Raw genomic sequence first — 20,275 nt, forward strand, 5'->3', positions numbered from 1 at the left:
GTGGGAACCACACATGCGGAGATCATCTGTTCTCACAAAGACACAGCGGTTGGAACCAAAAATCTCAAATTTGGACTCATCAGACCAAAAGGACAAATTTCCACCGGTCTAATGTCCATTGCTCGTGTTTCTTGGCCCAAGCAAGTCTCTTCTTATTGGTGTCCTTTATTAGTGGTTTCTTTGCAGCAATTCGACCATGGCGGTCTGATTCACGCAGTCTCCTCTGAACAGTTGATGTTGAAATGTGTCTGTTACTTGAATTCTGTGAAGCATTCATTTGGGCTGCAATCTGAAGTGCAGCTAAGTCTAATGAACTTATCCTCTGCAGCAGAGGTAACTATGGGTCTTCCTTTCCTGTGGTGGTCCTCATGAGAGCCAGTTTCATCATAGCGTGTGATGGTTTTTGTGACTGCACTTGAAGAAACTTGACTGACTGACCTTCATGTCTTAAAATAATGGACTGCCATTTCTCTTTTCTTATTTGAGCTTTTCTTGCCATAATATGGACTTGGTCTTTTACCAAATAAGCTATCTCCTGTATACCACCCCTACCTTGTCACAACACAACTGATCGGCTCAAATGCATTAAGAAGGACAAGGCACACCTGTTATTGAAATCCAATCCAGGAGACTGCCTCTTGAAGCTGGTTGAGAGAATACCAACATTGTGCAAAGCTGTCATCAAGGCAAAGGGTGGCTACTTTAAAGAATCTCAAATATATTTTTGGTTACTACTTAATTCCATGTGGTATTGCATAGTTTTGAGGTCTTCACTATTATTCTACAATGTAGAAAATAGTAAAAATAAAGAAAAACCCTTGAATGAGTAGATGTGTCCAAACTTTTGACTGGTACTGTTTTTCTTGTGAATATAGACAGTAGACATACGTTTCCATTTGAAATAATCCTACACACCACAGTAATGAAAAAAATACTCTCAAAGTGAGTGTAATAAATCAGACAGATAAGCTATGCATGACAGCCCTGCTGACTCACCAATAAGAAACTCAAGGCGAGCTGATTGAATCATGCTAAAATTATGTACCTTACCTTGTTCATCAGTAAAGTGCACACAGAATGCTGACTTTACAAGTAGGTGTCAGAGGTAAAACCTCTCCCTCCCTGATTAGTGTCTGTATGGCTGGGGCCAGAGCCTGATAATGACAGACGTTGGCCTGCTCACAATACTTAAACTATTTTAATAGGGGGCCCAGAGAGGTAACATTTTATCACACAATACTTACCATCATAAAGGTCAAAATTATTGATTTGCAATCAAGATGACAGCAGACTGGACATGGGTGTGTGGGGCAAATCGAGTTTTCACAAAGAAAAGGTTTTCACAGGAACGACAAAACATTGTGCAAGTCCGACACACAAGTCATTATGGAAAATGTTCAGAATTTGGTGGTTGTGCATGCCTTGATATGACTGGGTTCAGGAGGTCTCGACCTTCCCTCCCCCGAGGATCCACTGTTTGGATGCATCCTCTGAAACTCGGCCGTGATCTCCATGACAGTGCGGTTCTTGGTCTCAGGCACGTTGTACCACACAAACATCCCAGACAGGAAACAGAAGACGAAGAAAATCAGGAAACAAAAGTAGTCCATATTCTCCTGTGTATAAGAATACACTGTGAGTGTATGTGTGACATCAGCTGCCATGGTTACACATAAAATAAGAGTACCGTTACCTATGTAAGGTACTAGTGACACAATACGTAAGGTACAACTGTTACACCTGTTGGCAGTTTGTGTATAAAATCAAATAACATTTTATTGGTCACATACACATGGTTAGCAGATGTTATTGCGAGTGTTGCGAAATGCTTGTGCTTCTAGTTCCGAGAGATTACATGTTAGATATTGCACTAACAATTCCACAACAACTACGTAATACACAAATCTAAGTAAAGGACTGGAATAAAAACAAACACTACCGTTCAAATGTTTGGGGTCACTTTGAAATGTCCTTGTTTTCCATGAAAACATACATGAAATGAGTTGAAAAATGAATAGGAAATATAGTCAAGACATTGACAAAGTTCTAATGATTTTTAATTGAAATAATAATTGTGTCCTTCAAACTTTGCTTTTGTCAAAGAATCCTCCATTTGCAGCCTTGCAGACTTTTGGCATTCTAGTTGTCAATTTGTTGAGGTAATCTGAGGGGATTTCACCACATGCTTCCTGAAGCACCTCCCACAAGTTGGATTGGCTTGATGGGCACTTCTTACGTATCATACGGTCAAGCTGCTCCCACAACAGCTCAATAGGGTTGAGATCCGGTGACTGTGCTGGCGACTCCATTATAGACAGAATATCAGCTGACTGCTTCTTCCCTAAATAGTTATTGCATAGTTTGGAGCTGTGCCTTGGGTCATTGTCCTGTTGTAGGAGGAAATTGGCTCCAATTAAGCGCCGTCCACAGGGTATGGTGTGGCGTTGCAAAATGGAGTGATAGCCTTCCTTCTTCAAGATCCCTTTTACCCTGTACAAATCTCCCACTTTACCACCACCAAAGCACCCCAGACCATCACATTGCCTCCACCATGCTTGACAGATGGCATCAAGCACTCTTCAGCATCTTTACATTTTTTCTGCTTCTCACGAATGTTCTTCTTTGTGATCTGAACACCTCAAACTTAGATTAGTCTGTCCATTACACATTTTTCCAATCTTCCTCTGTGCAGCGTCTGTGTGCTTTTTCCCATCTTAATATTTTATTTTTATTGACCAGTCTGAGATATAGCATTTTCGTTGCAACTCTGCCTAGAAGGCCAGCATCCCGGAGTCGCCTCTTCACTGTTGACGTTGAGACTGGTGTTTTGCGGGTACTATTTAATGAAGCTGCCAGTTGAGGACTTGTGAGGCTTCTGTTTCTCAAACTAGACACTCTAATGTACTTGTTCTCTTGCTCAGTTGTGCACCGGGGCCTCCCACTCCTCTTTCTATTCTAGTTAAAGACAGTTTGCGCTGTTCAGTGAAGGGAGTAGCACACAGCGTTGTACAAGATCTTTAGTTTCTTGGCAATTTCTCGCATGGAATAGCCTTCATTTCTCAGAACAAGAAGAGTGACGAATTACAGAAGAAAGTTTTGTTTCTGGCCATTTTGAGCCTGTAATCGAACCCACAAATGCTGGTGCTCCAGATACTCAACTAGTGTAAAGAAGGACAGTTTTACTGCTTCTTTAATTAGCACAACAGTTTTCGGTTGTGCTAACATAATTGAAAAAGGGTTTTCTAATGATCAATTAGCCTTTTAAAATGATAAACTTGGATTAGCTAACACAACGTGCCATTGGAACACAGGAGTGATGGTTGCTGATAATGGGCCTCTGTACGCCTATGTAGATATTCCATTAAAATAAATAAATAAAGCCGTTTCCAGCTACAATAGTCATTTACAACATTAACAATGTCTACACTGTATTTCTGATCGATTTGATGTTATTTTAATGGACAAAAAAATTGCTTTTCTTTCAAAAACAAGGACATTTCTAAGTGACCCCAAACTTTTGAACGGTAGTGTACATACAAAGACAAGGTGTGAGAAGCTGATGTGCTCACCACTATGACTGGGAAGAGCAACCCCAGGAGGAAGAGGCCCAGCCAGTTGAGGGTGCAGCCGATGGTGTAGGCAGCTGATTTGAATGACTGGTTGAAGATATCACCAGGTAGAGACACTGTCACTCCAGCTAGGAGCAATAAACAATGAAAATACCAGATAAGTAAGTTGATCCATTGTTTTGGCATGGCTTAGTCATACGTCAGGATATAGGACCCACCTGGTCCACTGGAGAATAAGAAGATGAAGATGAAGATGAGAAGCATACTGCAGTAAGGCATCCAGGAAACTTGGATCTGAACAACAAACAACAAAGGTGTAACTTATTAATGAGCCATTGTTGTTTCCACCCACGGTAAAATATTAAATGTAACCCAGTGATAATATATAGGGACATTCTGTGAACTTTAGAGCTGGATGACATGCCTCAGAGAATTCCATTCATTCATTAGTAATGAGTATTGTTCTATTTGTGGTAAAGATGGAACCCACAAACTATGTAGTTGATGACAGTAGTGTGTTGCTTATAATGTTTGACTTACCTGCAGGTAGAGTGTAAGGGTCAGGAGACCCAAGGTAACTGCCATGCATAGGTAACCCCTATAGAGCATTAGCTTCTTTCCTGTGCTCTCAATCACCATCACCTGTCATACCAAAGGGGGGTTAACGATCAGAGTCAAATATTGACATTAGGAATTTCACTGTCAACTGGACATAAATACAACACCACAGGGGTGGGGCACTCTTAGTAAATACAGTTGAAGTCTGAAGTTTACATACACTTAGTTGAAGTCCTTAAAAATGGTTTTCAACCACTCCACAAATTTCTTGTTAATAAACTATAGTTTTGTCAAGTCGGTTAAGACATCAACTTTGTGCATGACACAAGTCATTTTCCAACAATTGTTTACAGACAAATTATTTCACTTATAATTCACTGTATCACAATTCCAGTGGGTCAGAAGGTGGAGGCTTGCAAGCCGAAGAACACCATCCCAACCGTGAAGCATGGGGGTGACAGCATCATTTTGTAGGGGTGCTTTGCTGCAAGAGGGACTGGTGCCCTTCACAAAATAGATGGCATCATAAGGAGGAAAATTATGTGGATATTTTGAAGCAACATCTCAAGACATCAATCAGGAAGTTAAAGCTTGTTTGCAAATGAGTCATCCAAATGGACAATGACCCCAAGCATACAAAGTTGTATCACCCTACTATTATTCTGACATTTCACATTCTTAAAATAAAATGGTGATCCTAACTGACCTAAGACAGGGAATTTATACTAGAATTAAATGTCAGTAATTCTGAAAAACTGAGTTTAAATGTATTTGGCTAAGGTGTACTTCCGACTTCAACGGTAGTTACAGGCTTGAGAACATGCAAGTCTTGTTGACAAACCCCTCTTAAAAGGTCAAACAAAAGATGATGCATGCATAGCCGTGGGAAGTAGGGGTACTGAGGGTGCTGCAGCACCCGCTGAAAAATCAGAACACTTTAAAAAAAATAATAAAATAAGAAAATATTTTTTCAGAAAAGTAGAGCATTGAGGACATTACTAGTATTAGCGGACCGATATCCCAATGATTGGGTAATTTTTTTCTTCTTCAGCATCTCAGCTTTGGCAAAAAAGGTAGTTGTATAATTAAGAACTTAGTGATAACGTCACAGCTATCACAAGCTGGCAGAGTGTTTAGTTCATTACCAAGTGTCGCCACCTTCTGCTGTGAACATCTCAGTTTTGGACATTATTTCCTTTCTGACCAATTTATTCATCACTGTGCGTGAATACCAAAACTACCACATCTTAAATGGATAAATGGACAGTTAATTGGATAATCAAAGCTGAGTGACATGGCACAGAATTGCCAAAAGTTGGCTAACGTTAGATATTTTTGCCTTAATCACAGTCAGTATAGCAATGTAACGTTATTGATCTGTCAGTTTCCTTAGCCAATTCCCTACTTTACACACTGACACAGTATAAACAGCTCTACAGGCTTCACTGTCATGTTGCACAGTCAGTACACAAAACTATGCTCCTCATGTCTTAGCAGGATCAGATGATGACAGGTGTCTTGAACGCACTGCACAACACGTCACTTCCTGTTGAACGCAGAATGAGGGAGAGCTCGGTTTGATATTTTGGTCTATTGAATAAGTTTGGTTACTAGCTAGCTCCCTTTTGTGTTTGGATTCCATGACGTGGTTAGCATCAGTTGCTGGTACCGCTACCATCTGTTCAGTGATCCCGCCGACCAAGGCTGGGTCTGAGGAGCTGCTTGGCGTAGCACCTAGCCTAGCTGGCTGCCTATTAAGCTAGCAGGATTTTCTTAAGGGGTTGAACGCAGCCCATGATGCAGTTAGCCATTGTGGCTAGGACCACGGATGGTCTCGGGCTTCTGGCGGTCTGCTGTTTGTTGTTTCCAATCTTACCTGCGACGTGCCCTGTTTGGATTGTAAACAGTAACAGCGTAACCTACGTTGCTACCATGACGAAGACCAAACCCGGCAGGAGTAACGTTGAGGACAGTGTTGTCTCTATCACAGGTGAAGGATATTTTAAACTAACAAAAGTAGTTAAACAGTTGTTACAACAACAAGAAAATTGCTTCAAGTGTTGTGTGCAAATACTGGTGGAGTCAACTAATAAAATAAATGGATGGCCTGACCAGAGAGATCCAGGACCTAAAGAACAGTTTGCAGTTCTTCCAGGGTCAGCTCTATGAGTTGAAACAGGAGAATGGCAAGATGACAACAACCTAAGTCATTGAGAGAATCCATGATAACAATGATGGAGAAATTAGATTATTTTAAGGGACAATCAAGGCGGGACAACATGGTTGCTGACAGAATTGCCGAATATCCATGAGACCTGGGCGGAGTCTGAGAACAAAGTGAGGGAAATGATCTCGGCGAAACTGAAAATGGACCACAGGAGGTGGAGTGTGCCCACAGGACTGGAAAACCCACCACCGGCCCAGGTGACAGGCCAATAGTTGTCAAGTTCCTGAGGTTCAAGGACAAGGTAGCTGTTCTGGAAAGAACCAAGAACTTGAGAGGAACGTACATCTTCCTCAACGAGGACTATCCTGAAGCTGTGCGCCAGAAGAGGAAAGAACTGATCCCAGCCATGAAAGCTGCCAGAGCACGTGAGAACATTGCTTACATCCGCTATGACAGGCTCATTGTCCACACTCAAGCGTTATTGAAGTGTTGAGTTTGCAGGTTCACCTGGCACATCTAAAGCTTTTTATGTTGGCGTGTTGCTATAGGCCACCAAGTGCTAACAGTCAGTATCTAAATAATATGTGTGAAATGCTTGCTAGTGTATGTGATGTAAACTGGTTTTCATCAAGCTGTCCGGTCAAGAGGAAACTTCTCACTGTAACCAGTGCCTGTAATCTGGTTCAGGTTATTAAATCAACATACCAGGGTGTTTACAAACACTAAAGGAACAAGATAGTCCACATGCACTGATCCCATTTTTAATAATACTGTAGAACTTTGTTCTAAAGCTGTATCCGTACCCAATGGATACAGTGATCACAATATAGTGGCTATATCCAGGAAAGCCAAAGTTCCAAAAGCTGAGCCTAAAATAGTGTATGCGAGATCATATAAAATATTTTTCTGTGACTTATGTAGATGTCAAAATATTTGTTGGTCTGATTGTAAGGAGAATCCAGACACTGCACGTGATGAATTTATGAAATTGCTTCTTCCAGTTATTGTTAAGGCGCCATAGATTGCTGAGGAATTGAAAAACCATGGTTGAAAGAGATGGGGCAAAAGGACCGACTAATAAGTCTGGCTGCACATCTGACTGGCTGACTTACTACAAACTGAGAAATTGTGACTAAACTCAACAAAAAGAAGAAGCTGTATTATGAAGCCAAGATAAATTATATAAAGAATGATTGAAAAAAAGCTTGAGTACTATAAATGAAATTATGGACAGAAAGACAAATTCATCTCCATCTTTCATTGAATCAGATGGCTTATTCATCACAAAACCATTTGATGTTGCCTATTATTTTAATGATTACTTCATTGGCAAAGTGGACAAACTTAGGCAGGAAATGCCAACAACAGTGAGCCATTGTATTCATGCATAAAAAAATGAATAATGAAAGAATAGCATTGTGAGTTTTGTAAAGTTAGTGTGGGAGAGGTGGAAAAATTATTGTTATCGATCAATAATGACAAACCTAGCATTGACAACTTAGATGGAAAGCTACTGAGGATGGTAGCTGACTCCGATTATAGCCACTCCTATCTGTCATGTCTTTAATCTGAGCCTAGAGGAAAGTCTTTGGCCTCAGGCCTGGAGGGAAGCCGAAGATATTCCAAAACCCAAGAGTGGTAAAGCGGCCTTTACTGGTTCTAACACCAGACCTATCAGCTCTTAGCAAACTGTTGGAAAGAATTGTGTTTGACCAAATACAATGCTATTTCTCTGTAAACAAATTAATAACCAACTTTCAGCATGCTTATAGAGAAGGGCACTCAACATGCCCTGCATTGACACAAATGACTAATGATTGGTTGAAATTCATTTATTATAATATTGTGGGAGCTGTACTGTTAGATTTCAGTGCAGCCTTTGATAGTATTGATAACCTGTTGAGAAATATTGTGTTATGGCCTTTCAACCTCTGCCATATCATGGATTCAGAGATGTCTAATAGAACTCATTTTTTAAAAAAATGTATGGAAGCTTCTCTAACGTCAAACTTGCAAAGTGTGGTGAACCACAAGGCAGCTCTCTAGGCCCTCTACTATTTTCCATTTTTGCCACTGGCATTAAACAAAGCATGCGTGTCCGTGTATGCTGATGATTCAACCATATACACATCAGCTACCACAGCTATTGAAGTCACTGAAACCCTTAAAGAGTTGCAGTCTATTTTGGAATGGATGGCCAGTAATAAACTGGTCCTGAATATCTCGAAAACTAAGAGCATTGTATTTGGTACAAATCAAGTTCTAGACCTCAGCTGAATCTGATAATGAATGGTGTGGCTGTTGAACAAGTTCAGGAGACTAAATTACCTGGTGTTACCTTAGATTCAATGGTTGTAAAGATGGAGAAATGTATGTCCGTAATAAAGAGATACTCTGCTTTTTTAACACCACACTCCACAAAGCAAGTCCTGCAGGCTTTAGTTTTATCTTATCTTGATTATTGTCCAGTCATATGGTCAAGTGCTGTAAAGAAAGACATAGTTAAGCTGCAGCTGACCCAGAACAGAGCCACATGTCTTGCTCTTCATTGTAATCAGAGGGCTAATATTAATACTATGCATGCCAGTCTCTCTTGGCTAAAAGTTGAGGAAAGACTGTGTCACTTCTTGTTTTATAAGATCCATTAATGTGTTGAAAATTCCTAATTGTTTGCATAGTCAACTTACACACACACTTACCCCACCAGACATGCCACCAGGGGTCTTTTCACAGTCCCCAGGTCCAGAACAAATTCAAGGAAACGTACAGTATATAGAGAGCCATGAGTGCATGGAACTCCCATCTTATATAGAGCAAGTGAATAGCAAACCCGTTTTCAAAAAACAAATAAAATAACCTCACAGCACAACGCCTCCCACATGTGACCTACTTTTTATTTATTTTTTATTTTTTTATTTCACCTTTATTTAACCAGGTAGGCTAGTTGAGAACAAGTTCTCATTTGCAACTGCGACCTGGCCAAGATAAAGCATAGCAGTATGAACAGACAACACAGAGTTACACATGGAGTAAACAATTAACAAGTCAATCACACAGTAGAAAAAAAGAGAGTCTATATACATTGTGTGCAAAAGGCATGAGGAGGTAGGCAAATAATTACAATTTTGCAGATTAACACTGGAGTGATAAATGATCAGATGGTCATGTACAGGTAGAGATATTGGTGTGCAAAAGAGCAGAAAAGTAAATAAATATAAACAGTATGGGGATGAGGTAGGTAAAATTGGGTGGGCTATTTACCGATAGACTATGTACAGGTGCAGCGATCAGTTAGCTGCTCAGATAGCAGATGTTTGAAGTTGGTGAGGGAGATAAAAGTCTCCAACTTCAGCGATTTTTGCAATTCGTTCCAGTCACAGGCAGCAGAGAACTGGAACGAAAGGCGGCCAAATGAGGTGTTGGCTTTAGGGATGATCAGTGAGATACACCTGCTGGAGCGCGTGCTACGGGTGGGTGTTGCCATCGTGACCAGTGAACTGAGATAAGGCGGAGCTTTACCTAGCATGGACTTGTAGATGACCTGGAGCCAGTGGGTCTGGTTACGAATATGTAGCGAGGGCCAGCCGACCAGAGCATACAGGTCGCAGTGGTGGGTGGAATAAGGTGCTTTAGTAACAAAACGGATGGCACTGTGATAAACTTCATCCAGTTTGCTGAGTAGAGTATTGGAAGCTATTTTGTAGATGACATCGCCGAAGTCGAGGATCGGTAGGATAGTCAGTTTTACTAGGGTAAGTTTGGCGGCGTGAGTGAAGGAGGCTTTGTTGCGGAATAGAAAGCCGATTCTAGATTTGATTTTAGATTGGAGATGTTTGATATGAGTCTGGAAGGAGAGTTTACAGTCTAGCCAGACACCTAGGTACTTATAGATGTCCACATATTCTAGGTTGGAACCATCCAGGGTGGTGATGCTAGTCGGGCGTGCGGGTGCAGGCAGCGAACGGTTGAAAAGCATGCATTTGGTTTTACTAGCGTTTAAGAGCAGTTGGAGGCCACGGAAGGAGTGTTGTATGGCATTGAAGCTCGTTTGGAGGTTAGATAGCACAGTATCCAAGGATGGGCCGGAAGTATACAGAATGGTGTCGTCTGCGTAGAGGTGGATCAGGGAATCGCCCGCAGCAAGAGAAACATCACTGATATATACAGAGAAAAGAGTCGGCCCGAGAATTGAACCCTGTGGCACCCCCATAGAGACTGCCAGAGGACCGGACAGCATGCCCTCCGATTTGACACACTGAACTCTGTCTGCAAAGTAGTTGGTGAACCAGGCAAGGCAGTCATCAGAAAAACCGAGGCTACTGAGTCTGCCGATAAGAATATGGTGATTGACAGAGTCGAAAGCCTTGGCAAGGTCGATGAAGACGGCTGCACAGTACTGTCTTTTATCGATGGCGGTTATGATATCGTTTAGTACCTTGAGCGTGGCTGAGGTGCACCCGTGACCGGCTCGGAAACCAGATTGCACAGTGGAGAAGGTACGGTGGGATTCGAGATGGTCAGTGACCTGTTTGTTGACTTGGCTTTCGAAGACCTTAGATAGGCAGGGCAGGATGGATATAGGTCTGTAACAGTTTGGGTCCAGGGTGTCTCCCCCTTTGAAGAGGGGGATGACTGCGGCAGCTTTCCAATCCTTGGGGATCTCAGACAATATGAAAGAGGTTGAATAGGCTGGTAATAGGGGTTGCGACAATGGCGGCGGATAGTTTCAGAAATAGAGGGTCCAGATTGTGTATGTACTGACATGTATGTGTAACTGACAGATGCACACACACATTTAAAAAGATTAACATGTAGTGTGTATGTCAATTGTAAAGTATTTTGTCTGTAATGTCTTTTTCATTAAGTGTCAGACCCCAGTAAAGACTTGGTGTTGCTATTGGCGTCGGCTAATGGGGACCCTAATAAATCAAATCCCAGCAGGGTCACACAACCAGGGAAGACCAGTCTATGAAGCTCAGGTGAATTTTACAGTATATTATAACAATCAATGAATGGATTCAAAGTTCCATCTTGAGTTGATGGTTAGGATACAGTCTGGGATCTGGGAATTATGGTCATTTCAATTATTGAACCATTGATTCTATTCTTGGATAATATAATGTATAAATGTACGCCAATGCAATTCTTTGTCATGCCTCATCTGAGAAGGATCAGATGGTGACAGGGGTCTCAGCAGGGTCAGGCAACCAGTCGGCGCTGAGGTGAACTTTTACAAATGCAACACTTTATTCTCTCTGTGCAGCAAACACTGGACAAGCCAGAAGATTCAAAGATTGAAAACTATTTTAAGGCAGTCTGACAAACCTCTAAAGTTGATTTCCAAACTATATCAAGGGTTGATAGAGGCTTTCCCAACGACACAAAACATGTCAAACAAAAATGTGAGGAAGACCTGGGAAGACACTAGTGATGATGAAGGGATACAGATATGTTTGAATGCCCAGCCATGTTCATATAATCTCAGACATAAATTACTGCAGTTTAAGACCATTCATAGAAAGTACTATATGCCTGTGAAACTGAATATCATGCACTCAGAAATGTAATTCCTCTGCTGGAGGTGTAAAACACAAAAGGGGACATATTTCAATATGTTATGCTCTTGTGAAGGCTGACTGAATTCTGGCAAAGAGTATGTTATTTTATCTCAGCATGTCTACAGATCCTCCTTTCTCCATGTTTTTGTTTGTTTGGAAATATTGATACTGGAGACTTGTCAGAAGAAACTGTGTAACCTAGCATTTATAGTGGCTAAGAAATACATGGCCTTTAATGGGAAGGTTGGTTATCCTCCCTCAATGTCACAATGGATGGCAGAAATGCCATTCCATGTGTTATTTCATAGTTTTGATGTCTTCACTATTATTCTACAATGTAGAAAATAGTTTTAAAATGAAAAAAAAAACAACTGGAATGAGTAAGTGTGTTAAAACTTGCTCCCAAGTGGCGCAGCGACTCTAAAAAAACTATATCAAGCAAGTATTTCTATTCTGCAAGTATTACATCAGATTAACTGTTTTGTACATAAATATAATTTAGTCTAAATGTTTTCACAAAAGAAGTCCACTGGGCTTTTACTAGTCCTGTATTAGTGGACCGATGTAGACGTTTTCCGCGAGTAGTCCTCCCTCCCATATGAACCGTCACAGTTCATAAAGGCTCATATAGGGATAATACGAGTTAGTGATGAGGGATATGGTAAAACACGACTCACACAGACCAGGGAGGTAGAAACCTCACACAGACCGGTTCCCAAGGCAACATGGCGTAACTGGTGTGTGGGGATCCCTGCAGTACGGAACACGTCAAATGAGTAAAGGTACACCTGCAGAGGAGCAGAATGACAAGGTTTATCACTTAATCAGACTTTATACTCTGAACAAAAATATAAAAATGCCACATTAAATAAATGTCAAAGATTTTACTGAGTTGCAGTTCATATATGGAAATCAGTCAATTTAAATAAATAAATGAGGCTCTAATCTATGGATTTCACATGACTGAGAATACATATATGCAGGTAGGGGCATGGATCAGAAAACCAGTTAGTATCTGGTGTGAACACCATTTGCCCCATGCAGCATGACATCTCCTTGGCATAGATGATCAGGCTGTTGATTTTGGACTGTGGAATGTTGTCCCACTCCTCTTCAATGGCTGTGTGAAGCTGCTGGATATTGGTAGGAACTGGAACATGTTGTCATACACGTCAATCCAGAGCATCCCAAACATTCTCAATGGGTGACATGTCTGTTGAATATGCAGACCATGGAAGAACTGGGTCAAATTTTCAGCTTCCAGGAATTGTGTATAGATCCTTGCGACATGGGGCTGTGCATTATCATGCTGAAACACGAAGTGATGACGGCCGATGAATGGCACGACAATGAGCCTCAGGATCTTGTCACGGTATCACTGTGCATTCAAATTGCCATCGATAAAATGCAATTGTGATCATTGTCCGTAGCTTTTACCTGTCCATACCTTAACCCCACCGCCACCATAGAACCCTGGTGAGGATGACAAGCACGCAGATGAGCTACCCTGAGATGGTTTCTGAAAGTTTGTGCAAACCCACAGTTTCATCAGATTTCCAGGTGGCTGGTCACAGACGATCCCGCAGGTGAAGAATCCGGTTTTGGAGGTCCTGGGTTGGCTTGGTTTCACGTGGTCTGTGGTTTTGAGGTCGGTTGGACGTACTGCCAAATTCTCTAAAATGACGTTGGAGGCGACTTATGGTAGAGAAATGAACACTCAATTCTCTGGCAACAGCTCTGGTAGACATTGCTACAGTCAGCATGTCAATTTTACACTCCCTCAAAACTTGAGACATTTGTGGCATTGTTTTGTGTGACAAAACTGTACATTTTAGAATGGCCTTTTATTGTCGCCAGCACAAGGTACACCTGTGTAATGATCATGCTGTTTAATCAGCTTCTTGATATGCCACACCTGTCAGGCGGATGGATTATCTTGGCAAATATATTAATGCTTACTAACAGGGATGTCAACAAATTTGCTCCCTTTTATTTCAGCTCATGAAACATGAGATCAACACTTTACATGTTGCATTTATATTTTTGTTCAGTATAATTGAATGGATATTTGTACAGTGGGGCAAAAAAGCATTTAGTCAGCCACCAATTGTGCAAGTTCTCCCACTTAAAAAGATGAGAGAGGCCTGTCATTTTCATCATAGGTACACTTCAACTATGACAGAAAAAATTAGAAAAAAAATCCTGAAAATCACTTTGTAGGATTTTTAATGAATGTATTTGCAAATTATGGTGGAAAATAAGTATTTGGTCAATAACAAAAGTTTCTCAATACTTTGTTATATACCCTTTGTTGGCAATGACAAAGGTTTTCACACACTGTTGCTGGTATTTTGGCCCATTCCTCCATGCAGATCTCCTCTAGAGCAGTGATGTTTTAGGGCTGTTGCTGGGCAACACAGACTTTCAACTCCCTCCAAAGATTTTCTATGGGGTTGAGATCTGGAGACTGCCTCGGCCACTCCAGGACCTTGAAATGCTTCTTACGAAGCCACTCCTTCGTTGCCCGGGCGGTGTGTTTGGGATCATTGTCATGCTGAAAGACCCAGCCACGTTTCATCTTCAATGCCCTTGCTGATGGAAGGTTTTCACTCAAAATCTCATGATACATGGCCCCATTCATTCTTTCCTTTACACAGATCAGTCGTCCTGGTCCCTTTGCAGAAAATCAGCCCCAAAGCATGATGTTTCCACAACCATGCTTCACAGTAGGTATGGTGTTCTTTGGATGCAACTCAGCATTCTTTGTCCTCCAAACACAACGAGTTGAGTTTTTACCAAAAAGTTATATTTTGGTTTCATCTGACCATATGACATTCTCCCAATCTTCTTCTGGATCATCCAAATGCTCTCTAGCAAACTTCAGGCGGGCCTGGACATGTACTGGCTTAAGCAGGGGGACACGTCTGGCACTGCAGGATTTGAGTCCCTGGCGGCGTAGTGTGTTACTGATGGTAGGCTTTGTTACTTTGGTCCCAGCTCTCTGCAGGTCATTCACTAGGTCCCCCCGTGTGGTTCTGGGATTTTTGCTCACCGTTCTTGTGATCATTTTGACCCCACGGGGTGAGATCTTGCGTGAAGCCCCAGATCGAGGGAGATTATCAGTGGTCTTGTATGTCTTCCATTTCCTAATAATTGCTCCCACAGCTGATTTCTTCAAACCAAGCTGTTTACCTATTGCAGATTCAGTCTTCCCAGCCTGGTGCAGGTCTACAATTTTGTTTCTGGTGTCCTTTGACAGCTCTTTGGTCTTGGCCATAGTAGAGTTTGGAGTGTGACTGTTTGAGGTTGTGGACAGGTGTCTTTTATACTGATAACAAGTTCAAACAGGTGCCATTAATACAGGTAACGAGTGGAGGACAGAGGAGCCTCTTAAAGAAGAAGTTACAGGTCTGTGAGAGCCAGAAATCTTGCTTGTTTGTAGGTGACCAAATACTTATTTTCCACCATAATTTGCAAATAAATAAATAAAAAATCATACAATGTGATTTTCTGGATTTTTTCTCATTTTGTCTCTCATAGTTGAAGGGTACCTATGATGAAAATTACAGGCCTCTCATCTTTTTAAGTGTGAGAACTTGCACAATTGGTGGCTGACTAAATACTTTTTTGCCCCACTATATATCCTAACTACAACTCTTGCTCAAACACATCCAAACACAATGTCCTCGTGGACCAACTTTATGAAACTCACAGCGTTGATGCCACTGAACTGCAGGGTGGTGAAGGCGACGAGGATGGTGAGGAACTGCCAGCGTACATCCTGGTCCAGGATCAGGTCCAACACAGTGTGGCTGCGGACTCCTTTCGTGGAGGCGTGCTCCACCAGCAGCTCCTCCACCTCCGCACTGTGGTCTCTGTTACCCCACAGCCTGCGGATGGCTACAAGGTGGAAAGGCCCAGTAAGATACACAAGTGATGATATTAAAGCCCAATAAGATAGACTGCTGAGTCAGATATTATGATGATGCAATTAGTGTTTTCATAATCATCCTCACAATCATCAAGTACATTTTTAGTGAGGTAGTGTTCCTTAGGCAACCCATTACCGGTCAATATTCCTTCACCCAGGTGCTTACCCTTCTCACAGCCCTGGCGGTCGCCCCGGTCCAGCAGCAGGTATTTGGGTGACTCTGGGAGGAAGGGCAGGGTGATGAGCTGGAGCAGGGCGGTCGCACCACTGAAGCCCAACAACCAAGGCCACCTGTCCTCTGTCCCCAATAACTCACTGCAAGGACAGAGTACACTATCAAATAATAACACATTGTTTGTTCACCACAGGTTAAACTGATATAAGCATCCCTGACTGACACACTAGGACCAGATAGCTCACCTGATCCCCAGAAGCTGACCTGAGAACTTCCCCATGGACAGAAAGGTGGAAACAGACACACCCACGATCCCTCGCAGCCTCTTGGGGGCACATTCCACTAGGTACATGGTGTGGACACTGAGGCTAACACCTGCAGCACACACAAGAAAGGATCAACCTTATCACAGACAGTTTGGCAGCGTCAATCCTCTAGTGAGATATTAAGACAGGTATAAAGATGACCTTGTTTTGGATGGACCTTTCTTATGAATGGAATCCATTCATCAGCTTACCTGCATTAATGCCGTAGAGGAAACGTCCAACCATGATCATCTCAAAGGACATGGCCATTTTACTCAACAGCATCATCCCAGCACCACCAATGGCAAACAGGTTGTTCAACAACAGGCATCTCTTTCTGTTAAGTGTGGTGGGGAAAAATAATAATCAATATAATTCCTGTTCTACTACAACAAATAGTAACCACACCAACACACCTTCAAACAAGAGGCCAAAATCATTGCATGGCCAGGATGCATACCCCAAGTCTTGGCCCAGTATGAAACCTGACACTTTCTACTACTACCACTTACCTCCCATATGCTGATGAGAGGCGGCCAGCACACAGGGTCCCAAGGAGACCCCCGATGCAGAAGATGGAGACGATGAAGGACCAGATGAGAGTCACTTCCCACTGTTCCAGGGATATACTATACCGCTGCAGGCATGTGGTGTTCACGAGCTCCTTTATGAACTACAGCAACACCAAGATGGTGGCCGTGACGTTTTGGAATTGGGTCAGTCAAACAATTACGGATCTCAAACCATTTCTCATTTTCCCCCAGACAAAATATTTACAGTTTACATTGGTGCATGTCTCCAACTGAAGTTGTTGCTTTGTTGAGAGAAAATAGTGATTTGGAGCTATTACATTATTGTTATAGAAACTTGAGTGTAACTTTTTTTAGTTCAGTTTATTAATTCGACCATTTAAAAAAAACAAGCACACATAAAACTTGAAAAAGCCATACATGCACATGAATAAAATCATTGAGGATAACACACAATAAAGTCTGGGACTTATTTCCATTGTGGTCCTCTTGAGACAAGACGGCTAGACAAGATCAAACCCAGTATGGCAGTGAAATAATAAAACAAAACAGAGAAGAACATCTCTCTCATCATTCCAGTTACATCATAGGGGTTACTCATATGGGCACAGAAGACACCAAACATATTTTTACTTTGTTTTTAAAGCTGCCCAGAAAGGATGTTGTTTTTATGGGCAGAGGCAACTCATTCCATTCTGAGGCTCCAGTATACAAGAAAGTACCTTTGCCAGCATTACTCCTGAAAGTGTATAAGCACACAACAGCAACACCTGATCTGGTGCTGTGAATGTGTGCATCCTTAACACGAGGAAGGTAATCACTAAGATATTTGGGCGCAGGACCATAAATACTCCTGTAAACCAAACTAGTCTAATCTGGGACACCCTAGCCTCAACAGGCAGCCAGTTTAGTTCCTGAAAGCAGCTCCTGCCTATGTGAGTATGTGGACTACCCTGATCAGCTTATTCTGGGCTATCTGGAGCTTCCCCTTCATAAATTTAGATAAGCCCCAAACCAGGAAGTACGAGCATAGTAACAACTGAGATTGGTTTACAAAGCAACATGTATGGTGGTCTACTTTTGTCATTTAAAAATACTTTTGAAGTGGATCTACAGTACTCACAGGAGAAGGTGAAGTTAGAACAGATATATGAAAGCCGAACTGGAATGTCCCACCAATGCCACTAATGAAAATGGCAGCAATAAGAACAGGACTTTCTAACTGGACAGAGAAGAGAAAATATAAGTAAGCCTGCAACGATACACCATAAAAACAAAAACAGCACTGGCAATTAGAATTGCCAAACAAGCAGTGATATAGTTGGGCATTGCATAGTTACCATTAGTCACAAATGGCCAATCAAAAAATATATATATACATGAAAAATCACAAATATTGCAACTTACCAGAAGCATCAAGGCATGTGCCATAGCTAGTCCCTGGTTCAATGCAAGGAATGAGGGTAAATGAGACTCAACTAAAACAAATGTCTAACTGAAAGTGGTGATATGTTAACGTTAGGGCTGTGACGATTATGGAATTTTGGGTAATGATTGTCATGCAAATAACAGGGTTAGTCATAATTGTCCATTTTTTTTGTATGTGTTGAGCTTGTAATTTATCTTTGAAAAATATATACCTAATGAATACAACACAGCTTTGCTGTTACCTATGTCTCAAAAACAAATGGTTATGACCATGTTTGGAAACGAAGCTTCTCATTCCAACCATGAGGTTCTGCTCTGCTCTTAAAATGATTACCAACTTTACCCTATTCATGTAAAAAAAAAAAAAAAAAACCTGCTCTAGGGTAAAGTATATCTATCTACTTTAATACAAAGTTAAATCCCCCTTCACCTAAATTGAAGACTATAATTTTTGGTTACACGATTATACAATAACTGTGCCAGTCCAAGTTAATGTATACACAGCTGAAATTATTGACCAAAAGTTAACATCATGTCAGAAAACCTCCTGTCCCCTCAAAAACAAATGCATATCCTTGTAGGTAAGAATAAGATCCAATTTACGTGCATCCTGCAATGTCAAGTGGTATCTGGAAATAGATTATTACACCTTGCATACAATTGACATGAATATAACACTTGATCCAAAATATTAATTGAATTATTATAAAGGAAGATTTGCCTTTATACCAATATAAAACATGTTTGATATAGACAGTCATCTTTATCACCACATGGATAACACAATTAAAAAGGTGCTAATACAACATTTGAAATAAATCATTTGTTGGAAGCGAAACTGACTCGCATAAATAAATAATCTAAACCAGGCACAAACTATAAGAGCCTCAGACACTGTTCTCCATATAATTAGTTGTTTTATTTTCACCCTCTCCCTTAGTCAATATTGTCCTGTTGTAGCCGATTAGTCAGGTCCATAATTATTGGCACCCTTGATAAAGATGAGCAAAAAAATCTGAAATAAATACATACTGAGCTACAGTTGAAGTGGGAAGTTTACACACACTAAGATGACTGTGCCAATAAACAGCTTGGAAAATTCCAGAAAATTATGTCACGGCTTTAGAAGCTTCCGATAGATTAATTGACATAATTTGAGTCAATTTGAGGTGTACCTGTGGATGTACTTCAAGGCCTACCTTCAAACTCACTGCCTCTTTGCTTGACATCATGGGAAAATCAAAAGAAATCAGTCAAGAACTCAGAAAAACAATTGTAGACCTCCACAAGTCTGGTTCATCCTTGGGAGCAATTTCCAAGCACCTGAAGGTACCACGTTCATCTGTACAAACAATAGTACGCAAGTATAAACACCATGGGACCACGCAGCCGTCATACCGCTCAGGAGGAGAGACGTTCTGTCTTCTAGAGATGAACGTACTTTGGTGCGAAAGGTGCAAATCAATCCCAGAACAACAGCAAAGGACCTTGTGAAGATGCTGGAGGAAACAGGTACAAAAGTATCTATATCCACAGTAAAACGAGTCCTATATCAACATAACCTGAAAGGCCGCTCAGCAAGGAAGAAGCCACTGCTTCAAAACCGCCATGAAAAAATACAGACTACGGTTTGCAACTGCACATGGAGACAAAGATCGTACTTTGTCTCCACCGTGAAGCACGGGGGTGGCAGCATCATGTTGTGGGGGTGCTTTGCTGCAGGAGGGACTGGTGCACTTCACAAAATAGACAGTATCATGAGGCTGGAAAATGTGGATATATTGAAGCAACATCTCAAGACATCAGTCAGGAAGTTAAAGCTTGGTTGCAAATGGGTCTTCCAAATGGACAATGACCCCAAGCATACTTCCAAAGTTGTGAGAAAATGGCTTAAAGACAAAGTCAAGGTGTTGGAGTGGCCATCACAAAGCCCTGACCTCAATCCTATAGAGAATTTGTGGGCAGAACTGAAAAAGCATGTGCGAGCAAGGAGGCCTTACAATCCTGACTCAGTTACACCAGCTCTGTCAGGAGGAATGGGCCAAAATTCATCC

The 20,275-nt window shown here is 41.5% G+C and overlaps 1 protein-coding gene across 1 annotated transcript; it reads right to left on the reverse strand.

Moving 5' to 3' along the window:
- Positions 1-1,397: 1,397 nt before the first annotated feature.
- Positions 1,398-18,224, reverse strand: LOC139388181 (solute carrier family 2, facilitated glucose transporter member 9-like). Its single transcript, XM_071134748.1, has 12 exons — positions 18,201-18,224; positions 17,917-18,015; positions 16,776-16,936; positions 16,476-16,600; positions 16,204-16,333; positions 15,950-16,098; positions 15,565-15,752; positions 12,530-12,640; positions 4,110-4,211; positions 3,788-3,863; positions 3,570-3,697; positions 1,398-1,616 (listed from the first exon to the last, which is right to left on the reverse strand). The coding sequence occupies exons 1-12, from the start codon at positions 18,222-18,224 to the stop codon at positions 1,398-1,400; spliced, it is 1,512 nt and encodes a 503-aa protein (XP_070990849.1).
- Positions 18,225-20,275: the final 2,051 nt, after the last annotated feature.

This window comes from Oncorhynchus clarkii, chromosome 29 (genome assembly GCF_045791955.1).
Source record: "Oncorhynchus clarkii lewisi isolate Uvic-CL-2024 chromosome 29, UVic_Ocla_1.0, whole genome shotgun sequence".
NCBI classification, from domain to species: Eukaryota; Metazoa; Chordata; class Actinopteri; order Salmoniformes; family Salmonidae; genus Oncorhynchus; species Oncorhynchus clarkii.